Genomic DNA, 12,442 nt, shown 5'->3' on the forward strand with positions numbered 1-12,442 from the left:
ACATCTTGGCTATTCCAATCACAACAGTAGCCTCTAAATCAGCGTTTAGTACTAGTGGAAGGGTTTTAAGTGAGCATCGATAGAAAGGTTTGTCCAGCAAGGTTTGTGAAATTTGTAGTGTAGAAACTCACAATGCATCGATAGAAAGGTTAGCATGAAAAAGGTTTACACAAAGGAGATGGTCAGCTTCTAAGTCTCATACCACATAAATCAATCTTAATCCAACACATCAAAATATATGTTTGCAATCTAAAGGTTTTCATCATGAAAGATCATGCATGTATATAGGCTCTGGGAGGTAGAACTTTGCAAGAGATTCACTTATGTAGACAGCATATGAATTAATTTGAAATGAAAACAAATCAAGTTATCAGGTCATCTGTAAACTTAAATCAAAGAGCAACATAGAGCTTGTGGGTCTAGAATTTAGTCATTGAACCTCCACAATTAAAAGAGCTGGTATTTAATTAATTTAGGTTCATTAAAAAGAGAGGAAAAAGTCAAGTCATATAAATATTGTGTAGGTAAAACAAAGCGGCAACCTTCATCATTTTTCCATAAGCAAGATTATACCAAAATTATTAACATCGTGGTGAGCACAAGGTGATGGTGATCGTGATTTATTGAAAACAGAAACTAGGTACTCCTAGTAGCCATGTTATTATCGAGAGATATACAAATGTTGCATCGAGTCTATGGTTGAAAGCTTATATACACAGTTATTTAGAAAGAGATGGACAAAGAAGGTTGAAGAAGAATTTACCGTCCTTTTGATTATTGTAATGATGTGTAACGCTCCCTCCCCCATGCTTAAGCATTGTGCTTAGCATGGAAGAAGAAAAATGAGCATCTTCTAGCAACCACGATCGTTTTGTTCCATATAGCATTATGATCTTCGTCCGCCAAGCATCCCCATGCTTAACATTATGCTAGGTATGGAAGAAGAAGATGAAGCATTTTATGATAGTTGAAATCCTTATGCTCCGCATCCGGAGCTTGTCTTTATGCTTCTTCCCTTTTGTCACCTTTATTATCCTTCAATTTATTCTCTTTTCCTTTCATGAAAGCGTTTCGCCATGCCTGCTAAACAATCCAAGTGCACATACTACCCTGGGGTGATGGTCGAGAGTAGAAGCAATCGCCAACAAATCAATAACATCCCTAAACTTGTGGCATAACTAATCAAGTAAAATAGAAACAAAAGTCTAATGAGTGCGTGAGTGCAAGTGTGAATGCAAAACCACCTCCAATAGTTGCTGCGATCTTGTGGAGCGCGACACCCTGGCAACTAGGGCACTCATCCTGCAAGTAATCAAAGAACTAGCAAGAACACGTAGAATAAGTACTGAATTACTAGATGTAAATGAAGGTTTCAAACTTAATCTCCAATATGGTGGGGTTCTGAAGACAAGAAGATAGGTGGCTGATCCAGCACGCGTGCTTACAAGTAAGTAGCGAAAGCTAAACTTAATCTAAACAAACCCCGAGTATTCCTGGTGGCGGCTAAGGGGTATAAGAACGTGGGAGGATGACCACAAGGGTGTTGCGGTCATGCTCCAACCCTAGGACGCATCCCTAATGGACCCAACTTGATACACGGCTCATTGGGCCAAAATAAGGCGACGTAGCACTTTGGACAAAAAACCTCTCGGTGGTAATTTGATCATTGCGGCCGCCTCATAACAGATATGGACATGAGTCTAGATCTATATGAAAATAGACTTGATAAGGATTCCATGAAATACTTGAACGCTCATATGCAACCATGGTGAATGTCACAAATTGGTGTTGTTTTGCAGTCCGAATCCAGCCTGCGTGAATCCGTTTCCCTTTCATTCTTCTCCTTGGTTCCTAAGCAAAACAAGAGTGCACATGTTTCCATGGTCTAAATATGATGGATATGAACTCAAAAGTGTACTCACCTGATTGTTGAGTTGATGAGCATGAGCACGAGTAATGAGATCAGAAATTGGTACTTGTATCGGCATGGATGTTATCGTTGATGTTGATGTCCTCATCACTAGGGCAGACCCGCAGGCAGCGGGTGGGGCAAGGCTCGCCGCCAGATAGCGACCGGTGCAAGGCAAAGGCAGCCCTAGCTGGCTAGCGGCGACCGGGGGGGGTGGCTGCGATGGTGGGAGGAGGAGGGCATGGAGGAGGTGGTGGCGATGGCGGGTGGTGCGCAGGAGGTCAGCCGATGTCGGCGGGACGATGACTACACGCCACAGTGATGGAGGAGACAACGGGTGGGGCTAGGAGGAGCATGTGGCTGCAGCGAGCAGAGCACCCAAGCGAAGAAGAGCAGTTGGGCAAATCGTGCGGCCAAGAGCATTCGCGGGATGGAGATTGTGGGGGGGGGGAGGAAAAGGAGGAAAGGGGAAGGAAAAGGGAGAGTGAGGTTTTTCCTTTTTGAAAGGGAGTGAGGAGAGATTAAAGGGGATTGAGAAAAAAAGAAAGAGGGAAGGGGAATGGAAATGAGATTTGTTAGAATATGTGTTTTCCCTCTTAATTCCCTTAAAGCTGAAAAGTGGAAAGGTGGAAGGAGCTGAAAAGTGGTAAGGAGGGAGGGGATACGTTAGAGTTGCTGAAAGTAAGAGTGGTTGGCTCCCCCTACTAAAGTTGATACCCGTCACATCGGATGTTTGAATACTAATTAGAAGTATTAAATATAGACTATTTACAAAACCCATTGCACAGATGGAGTCTAATTCGTGAGACGAATGTATTAAGCCTAATTAGTTCATGATTTGACAATGTGCTGCTACAGTAAACATGTGCTAATCATGGATTAATTAGGCTCAATAAATTCGTCTCGCGAATTAGTATAGGAGTTCTGCAATAACATCCGATGTGACACTTTAGCACCTCATATCCAAACACCCCCTTCCTAAATCGGGCTCTCTCTATCCTTTACCACATCACAACACTTTAAGGAGAAAATTGCAATTTTAGGACTCCAAACAACGCGCTTCGCTATTTTAGGATTCCTATTGTCGACTTCGCTAAAATGACCCTCGAAACGTTGTCACTTCGTTATACATGACATTTGCTCATTTAAAACACTTTTCCCAAGTGAAATACATGTATTTTAGCATTAGAGGACCATATTGCTCTCAGCTCTTTTTTCCTGGACGTGGGATGGTGCTGCTGGCCGCTCGCCTGGCCATGGCTGGTCGTCGCCGCGCCTGGGCTAGCTGGCCACCGCCTGGCCATGGCTGGTCGTCGCTTGAGCTAGCTGGCCGCCATGTACAGTTTAATATGTAATATAAATTATCAAAGATGATCCATAAATAATTATAAAACCATGAATTAGCACAAACAAGCTCATCTCATAAAACCATGATTCTAGCATAAACAAGTTCATCTCGGAAGATCATAATTTAGCAGTTGATCTTGAACAGTTTGTGCATGAGTACTACTCGATCAATAGATGTACATTAATCTATTAATCGAGTAGTACTCATGCACAAAGGTCAACTGCTAAATTATTTAATCTATTGATCGAGTAGTACTCATGCACAAACTGTTCAAGGTCAACTGCTAAATTATGATCTTCCGAGATGAACTTGTTTATGCTAGAATCATGGTTTTATGAGATGAGCTCGTTTGTGCTAATTCATGGTTTTATAATTATTTATGGATCATCTTTGATAATTTATATTACATATTAAACTGTATATGGCGGCTAGCTAGCTCAAGCGACGATCAGCCATGGCCAGGCGGCGGCTAGCCAGCCCAGGCGCGGCGACGACCAGCCATGGCCAGGCGGCGGCCAGCCAGCCCAGGCGCGGCCGGCCAGCCAGGCTAGGCGAGCGGCCAGCAGCACCATCCCATGTCCAAGGAAAAAAGAGGGCAATATGGTCCTCTAATGCTAAAATACATGTATTTTATTTGGAAAAAGTGTTTTAAATGAGCAAATGTCATGTATAACGAGGTGACAACGTTTCGAGGGTCATTTTAGTGAAGTCGACGATAGGAGTCCTAAAATAGCGAAGCGCGTTGTTTGGAGTCCTAAAATTTCAATTTTCTCCACTTTAAGAAGTCAGATACCTCACACCTATGGCCTCCGCCGTTGTCGCCGTACCGGCGATGGCCGCGGCCACCACCACCGCCATCTTCTCACCGTCTCTACCATCCCTTCTTCGCTCCCACCTCACCTGTGGCCATCGAGCTGCCACCACGACGACGGTAACATTCTCCTCCCGCCGCTTCCGTGATGTAAACCCTAGCCATAAACGCTCCCGAGGCAAGGCCACCCTGGCCCCCGCAACCGACGAAGGCTTTGGCGTCCTCGAGGCGGAGCTCTGGCGCCTCCGCCGGCGTGTGGAGCTGCGGCTCCACCGTCTGGCATTCGAGGCCGACGAGGCCTACCGCGACCTTCGCTACGCGGTGCGCGACGTCGGCGGGGACCGCGTGGTCATCACCTTCCGCCGTTCGTCGTTGCGCTTCGCCGCCGGTGCGCTCCTCTGCTCGCTCGCCTTCGCCGTCGCGGCTCGAGCGCTGCTGTGGATGGTCTTACGGGCATGGTGGCGTCGGGGTTTGGGGAGGGGATGGTGGGGTGGACGGGGTGGCGGCAGGGCGGTTGTGTGGCGGAGGGACCGCAGCCTTGGAGGGAAGGAGGTGGTGGTTGCTGTTTCATCTTCAAGTGTGGCTCCAGCTCCGACTAGCCATGTCCAAGAGCCAGCAAGGGTGGTCAGGAGGAGGGAACCGCAAGCAAAGGTTCCGGATTGGTGGCCGGAGGTGGGAGTGACAATTGTAGAACCAAGGCTAGAGATGGAGAAGAGGCTGGCCAACAGATTGGTCCGAGGTGAATACCCATAAATATTTACTGCTAGTATAATTCATAAATATTTAGTGCTACTATAATTCTGAAATTGTGTTGCACAAATGCTCCGCTTTGCTATATCGTTTAGTTTTATACTTTTGATGGTGCTGCATATATATTGCTTGTAAATTGAATAAGTGTGTACTGTCAAAAGACAAAAAAGTTGAGGAATTGTGGACTTGTAGGCTTGTTGTGATTGATAGAAGTATAACTTTTGCATTGCTCAGGGTGGTAAGATTAGTTATGATTGCTCTGATGATGTTATGTTCCATGAATTTGGCCGCCTTCTTAAATGATACAAAAAATATTAGATCTGTTGATTTATGTTACTAATTTACTATTAAAGGCCTTTTCTTTTGGAGTCCTATCAGGTTTAGCATTTACATAAATGTTTCATGAAGAGCAGAAATGTAAGGATCATGAATTCCTTCTAACACATCTTATTCTTTACTATGCTTTGGTTTTTATTGTGTTAGTAACAATTCAAAACTGTCTGATATTGTAGCCTTTGAAATTCGAATCATAACTTTGCTATTGTCATGCTTATTACCTTGAAATGTTAATTATCTTACAGTTTTGCTAGATCTAAGGTGACTTAAATGTGGCAAAACTGGAGATGTTAAAGGTTTAGCAAAGAGGTGTGTGTGACTGGGTGGTTATCTGGACTATGGATTTTAGTTCAGAATTTCATGATAAGTTAAGGATTTGCAAATTTGAAGTCACAATTATTTTAATGTTCCTATCAAATGAAAATTTAAGTATTGTCATGTCACTATGGTTTCGTTGAAATTTGGTCTGAACTACCAGCACAGTATCTAAGGGAAGAAGCATCAGTTCTTCCTTTTCTTTCCATTCTTTTCTTAAAAATATTTTAATGTTTCTAGGTGCAAATCCAAATATCTGAATGGTGATTATGAATTATTCAAAAAGGGATGGTAATGATGGATAGAATCATGGTTTTTGAGGTGTTGCCTAGGCGTCCAATCATGCCCCCTACACCACAGGGCACCACATGGTCCTAGTTAAGACTTGCCACCTAGGCATCAAGTATGCAGTGCCTAGGTGTCCAGGTGTGCCCCCAATGCCAGAGGATGCTACAGCATCTTAAGAACCATGGATATAATGTATCACATGAATTTTGCATCTATAGTTATGTACTACAGTAGTCCTATGTGAAGCCAAATTGAGAAACCTTCCAGTTACTGTTTTTGAAATCAAATTACCTTCATCATGCTTATGTTCCTCTATTCTTTTCCCTATACGAATACACACTATCGGTGAACCATATTTTAAGGTAATTATGAGTTATACTTTTTTTCTTTGCCAGGTAAAGTGGAAAATATTTCATCACTGTCAAGAATGTTACAACTGTTTCTTTACTGAACTTTGTAAATCTTTTGTTTGTGCCAGCAATAATTGATAATAGAATCACGGGGAGGGATTACAGATATGATGATGCAATTCAAGTTAGTGCTTTTACCTTTTTAACGCTGTGGTGTTATAATCTCTCATGTCTCAGAATGTCTTCCTAGTTTGTATTATTTTGTTCGAGAAGCTTTAGTGTCCTCTTCAGACCCTGTCAATTTATTAGATGTAAGATGTGTACTTAGAGACATCAGTAAGACTAGTTTAGTCCTATGTAACATCATGATCCTTCAGGTTGTACTAATTACATAGGTAGCTTCCCTTGTTGGAAATGTTGTCTTCTCATAGTTCATAGTCATTTGGTTTCTCTATTTTAGTAGAAATCAAGGACTTTGAAGTTTGAAGCGTAGCAATAAACTGTGGACCTAAAGGAAACTACCTTTTGCTTCTGTGACTCATCACAAACTTTACTCAATGCAGTGATACAAGTATTAGGAGTTGTTTATTCCTTTTATACCCCAGCAAACCTAATTATAATCGGTGTGATTTTTCAGTTAAATAATAAAAAATATAAATCTCACAATCTTTGGTTACATGAATCATTACTGGATTGATGTGCATCTTGTTCCATATGCTTGTCGGTGTTGCCTAATCATATCTTGCTTTTGTATGCAGCTTAGGCAATTATGCAAGATATCTGGCATAAAGGTCTCCTTTGACACTGAGAATGCTCGTAATTCTTTCTACAGAGCAGCAGTAAACTTTGTTCTAGATGATTGCAGCAGGTATATTTTGCTTTTGTCCATGGTTTCAGAGGAATAATCCTTTATTGCTATTGCAAATGTCTAAAATCTGAAATCTGTTATCGCAAAAAGGCTAATACAAAATATGCCATCCATGTTGCCAATCTTACCCTCATTTGCCATTGTTGACCAGCCAAGCTTTGATAGACATTATTACCCCTGACTTTCTTGTCCAATCCTTTCTACTGTGTTATTGATTCATTGTGGCCCTTCCCTTTTTCTTGCGTGCACGGACTAAATTAAGTTGGTGCGCTGCATATATTCTCTACCAAATGAAACGATCCACCGAATATAGTTTTTTTTAACTAGCAAAATTGCCCGTGCATTGCTACGGGTTCTACCTGTTCTCAAGTCAATCTGCTAGACACCAGTGAAAAAAAAGCACATACAGAATGGACCATCCTTTGTGAAATTGAGTGTGCTCCTTCTTGGAAGCTTCAGGGTTGATGGCTTGCAATTGCTCTCCAACACTGCCCCATCCATTCTTCATGTCAAGTCCGGTGACTGGCGCTGAGCCTAAGTAGCTCGCAACTCAACAAGTGTAACAAAACCCAAAGGACTCGCACGTGCCCAGGTCTGCCGCTCGCTGGCTCTCTGCTGCGCTATTCTCAGCTGGTCCACGCGGCGGTTGCCAGTGCACCACGGCTCTCGACATCCTCCGCTCCCGCGCCAGGCTGCCTCGTGTTAACTTTGCCGCTCTTACGTGGCCTAAACACCTCTATTGCTCGCTACCGCTTCCAGCATCTAGCCAAATCGACACCGCAACGCGTGCTGCACTCCCCATCGCCTCGCTCGCTCACTCGCATGCCAGGGTGTCAGCCTAATGGCGGGAGTGGCATCAGGATGCCATCAATGCATGGGCGTGCAGGCGCGCCCCTACCGCCCTTCTCCCCTACGCTGCGCCCGTACCACCGTTACATCTTCTCCATCCGGCAGCACAACACGCTGCGCAAAGCCACCGTATTCGCCTTCTCCATCATGGTCTCGCTCTCGAAGATCGCCTTTGCAGTGCTCCTCCTCCCATACCTCCTCGCCCTCGCCAGGTGTCTTTCTGCAACGTTTAAGCAAGCCCAACCTGACCGCGCTAGTCTTGGCCTCGACGGGTGGCTCCTTGTGGTGCACACCGCGGTAGGTTTCGTTGTCCCGACGCTCTGCATCCTCAACGGGCTTTGAGCTGGGGACACGGCTGTCGTTGCCACTGCGGGTGCACACACGTTGCTCCCCTCCACGAACAAGTGTTCACCTAGCGGCGGCACGGCTAGGCACGTTCTCGCTCCCTATCAGATTCGTGGTGCAGCGTCCATTGACGAGGCTGCTATTGGGCCAACTGAGGTCGGCACTCCTGGATGCATGCCTCGTGGGCTGGAACCGAGAGCTGGTGGTTGTGGAGGCTGCTGTTCGTGGGGTCTATAGTTTGTGGCAGGGGGTGACTCAACTGGTGACAGCCGACACATGCGCGGTGCACGTGATTACGTCACTCCGCTGTTCACGACGCGTACTCGGTGTGCCCCTTCCCTGTGACGGCGAGGACACCGAGGGTGCCAACGGCGCGCGGGCGCGGCTAGAGTTATGAGCTCTTACGTGGGAACACCCCCGGACAGGCAAGCATGCACGTAGGTGCTGGTGGACGGGGAGAAAGGGAGACAGACCCTGGTGTGGCAAAGGAGGAAGGGCCGCAGCGCGGGAGAGGAAGAAAGAGCGACGAACTGTTGGATTGCGGATTCATTAAGAAAAAGATCAGGGACTTCTATGCAAAATGTGCTTGATGGTTGGAAGAAACACATGGCACTTTAATATTAGTTAAAGAAGATTAAAGATTAATCCAAAGCCATCTAGATAGTTGCGACTTGCAACCAACGACATTGGGGATATAGGATTGTGGAATGAAACGAGACCGTAGGATCGTTCTATTTGCCAGGGCAAGCGAGGGCCTCAGCCAGGAGGGCCACACAATGCTATCGTACCTCATCAGAAGATGCTTCCATTGATGGATTGGCGATGCTTCTACTGAGCCAAATACGCCAGTACAATATCTGCCTGCCACGCCCTCCATCTCCCCTAGGCTCATCCCGCGTGCACATTCGTTGCCCAGCACTCGCAGGACCTCGGCCCTGTGCACCCATGCCTTTGCCATGAACTCCATCATGGAGTTCCATGCGTGACCAGCTTAAGCTATCTGTTCCAATACAACTATACTAAAACAAATTTGTGTTCCCCGTTTGCCTAGTGGAAGATGCCACCATATGGCTCGGGTGCTTCAGATGCGCGTTTGTGCATCTAGGGTGAAAGCAAAGGGTGGAGCATGTGGATGTGGGCGTGTGGTGGACGACAAGAAAGGTTGCCGAGTGTCTAGAGCTGCGAGTTATTTGCTTGTGCGCTTGTCGGGAGGACAGAGGAAGAAGATGAGAGTATGCTTAGCATTCTCAAAGAAATTTAATTGAAAAGGTTAACGGCACTGACAGTAGCAAATAAGGGTAATGTGGGGGATCTTACCCTGGGTACTGCAACATGGGCTGTCCCATCTCTTCCACGGGATGGGTCGGACCAACTACATACAAGGGTGCGGCACACGGACAGGGATAGGTTCTAGTTGGCGGGTAGGAAAGTACTCTGTTGTAATCAAATCAGATCTTGTGCCTTGTAACCAATTTAGGGACATATCCAACCGACCTGTAACCCTCGTGCCCATGTGCTCGTGTGTTACCATCGAGCTCAGGTCCGATGATCTCCTGTCTGCACAATCTAGCACTTTGGGTACTCCCATAGGTGGACTGCCAGAATAAACACTGACATGTAAGGTTTATAATATGGATGGCATATCTTGGATTAAACTTTTTGTGATGGTAGTTCTTGGATTGGATCAATTGTAATGGCAAAAAAATAAGTGTAACCATTTCGGTTACTATGTTCTTCAGTTGTTTGTAAATGTCTGCTGTGTACCTTTTTTTTTACCATATATGTTCTCCATTCTTGATCTGGATTCTTGATATTTGTGCTTAATAAAGAGCAGCACAGGATGTTGGAGCAGTACAAGTTAATGGTGAGAATCCAAGGGATTTTCTTGCTGGTCTTGCTACCAATATTGGATTGGACAAGTCTCATGCTGCCACTCTTGTACGTGCTTCAGTTGCTGCTCGGACACGTACATGTTTCTTACAATGCTGGGTATGGATGCATTTAGACTCCTATAGATACCAGTAGCACTTATGTCAGGGTCATTTTAATTCCATATTTTTATGGTCCCAGGCCCTTGAGATTCAAGGAAAACGACAAGAAGCACTGGATGAGCTTTTGAAGATCTGTGGAATTCATAACATGTTTCCTCCTGAGGACAATTCTGTATGCATTCCATTATAGAACTAGAAAGCTTGTCTTTTGGCATTACTTTTCTTTTTTGTACTTGTTCTATTTTCAACCCATATCCCTTTCGTGTGTGTCTTGAATGTTGATGCCCTCGTTAAACTGTGAGGGTTCCAAATTGTGCTTGTGGGCTTGCATAGGAGTTCAGTTCTGTACTGCCAGTTTATTCAAGTTTAACCAGTCAAGCTTAACATACCCAAGTATAACTCTTAGACAATGTTATATCTGTGCTGCTTAAAGCTAAGAAGAAAGCCCAACTAAGTTTTCTGGGCATGGTTTGTCCTGGTTGATCCTGGGTTAGGACATAACATGTTTAGACACTGAAGCTGTACATGATTAGCATTATCGACCCTTATTGTTTACATCTCTCATACAAAGCTTAGTTTTCTTGTGTCAGTTTGATGAATACTTTTGACATGCCTCTATTCAAATACCTGAGTTTCCCCATCACATAGCTGCATATTTTGGTAACTTGGTCTTAAGATGATTGATGCTGCTGATTGATATTCATCTTTTAACTAAATAACAGATCTGTGTATATATATCGCACGGTTAAGTTATTTACTGCATGGTTATCCTATTGCTAAAACACATAATCACTTTTTTTTTGTCTCCTACAGGCAGAGATAGAAATGGTGGCTGCTGGACTCGAAAAGAATTTGCAAGTTGCTGAGAGGGTTCACCTTCTAACTTTATTCCAGAGCGCTTGTACTACTGGTAACATCAAAACAGCTGCAGAGGCTCTTGGCCTGGTAAGTAGTTTCTATGACCATGACTTTCTTGGGACGCCAAAATGTGTGCTACATTGTAGGTCACATTGAGTGGAAACTGTCACCTAAACACTTATTTTATTGGACTGTTTAGAGCACATTGGAGCTTGTAAATGATGTGTAACTAGTCAAGTGATAACATGTGGCTGAACCAAGTTTTTTGAATACTTCTTTTGTTGTGGTGTGCCTTCATGATTCTTTAGGCATGCATACTCACCAATTATAGGATGTAATCAGCCATTTTAGGATGAGATGAGTTTGAAAAATTGATTGTATCGAATTACTTAGAGCATAAAAATGAATTAGCAACTATGACAATAATTTATTCTTTACTGGACATAGTACTTATTTGCTCCTTAGAATCCTGCTATATTGTTAGGTGTGATAAATTTCTGATTTTTTTTCTTGACTTGTTTTTATCTGATTGTCTTCTTGTCATTCAGAGTTTGCCAGATGAATGAGAATGCAGCAGAAGGATTAGTTTTGTCCAAAAATTTCTAGTTCGAACTGCCAACTCCCATATATCAATCACAGATGAAGGCTTGAAGCCCCCAAGTCCCCAACACAACACAATTTATGGTTGAAGCTTTAGGTATCCTCACTTTGCGAACATGCAGAACCAAGCATACCGCAGGCGCAAGTTTCCTTCTCATCTTGTTCTGGCGAACATATCTGTGCCATCCCTCATAAATGATGCTGAATCGTATCCAGAGGACATATCTGCCCCATCCCTCATGAATGATGATGAACCGCTCGATACATTCCTTTTCTTGTCTGATTCATGAAGTTTTAATGTAGAGGAGTTGCTTTGTGATTTGTCCAGAGGACAGAGATCTGCCCAATCCCTCATGAATGATTTGTGTGGACGGTCTAAGAACCGAACCATGAAACTGTACCAAACTATTTTAGTAACTCATGTCATCCAATTTTAATGTATTATAAAATAATTTTCTTGTCTGATTCTGGTGCTAATTGTCTAAGAATCGAAGCATAACAGCACCAAACTATTTTAGTAAGTCATGTCATCTCACACCGGAACCAAATTAAGCCGCACTGCATGCATCATTTCCACCAAACCAACCACGCACCTTCTAAAACCATGGTTTCACAGCCCAGTCCCGGTCCACCGTCAAAGTGCAAGAGGTCAAGCTAATCAATCCTTGCGTTGTCAAAGGCCCAGAAGCAATTCAATCGGGCTCAATAAAATCAGTAAAATTCAACAAAATTCAGTAAAAATGAATTCAACTTGTTTGTCATCACATCATTATGCAGAAATGGTTCTGTAACACCCCTGGTGTTAATCATGACCATTAACATTT

The 12,442-nt window shown here is 43.9% G+C and overlaps 1 protein-coding gene across 1 annotated transcript; it reads left to right on the top strand.

Annotated features, from left to right (window-relative positions):
• The first annotated feature begins 4,005 nt into the window (after positions 1-4,005).
• On the top strand, positions 4,006-12,081 carry LOC117848952 (uncharacterized). Its single transcript, XM_034730548.2, has 7 exons — positions 4,006-4,807; positions 6,236-6,291; positions 6,866-6,975; positions 9,999-10,158; positions 10,240-10,332; positions 10,974-11,105; positions 11,567-12,081. The coding sequence occupies exons 1-7, from the start codon at positions 4,060-4,062 to the stop codon at positions 11,582-11,584; spliced, it is 1,317 nt and encodes a 438-aa protein (XP_034586439.1). The 5' UTR covers positions 4,006-4,059; the 3' UTR covers positions 11,585-12,081.
• The last annotated feature ends 361 nt before the right edge of the window (positions 12,082-12,442 follow it).

The sequence above is a fragment of the Setaria viridis genome, chromosome 3 (genome assembly GCF_005286985.2).
Source record: "Setaria viridis chromosome 3, Setaria_viridis_v4.0, whole genome shotgun sequence".
Taxonomy (NCBI): Eukaryota; Viridiplantae; Streptophyta; class Magnoliopsida; order Poales; family Poaceae; genus Setaria; species Setaria viridis.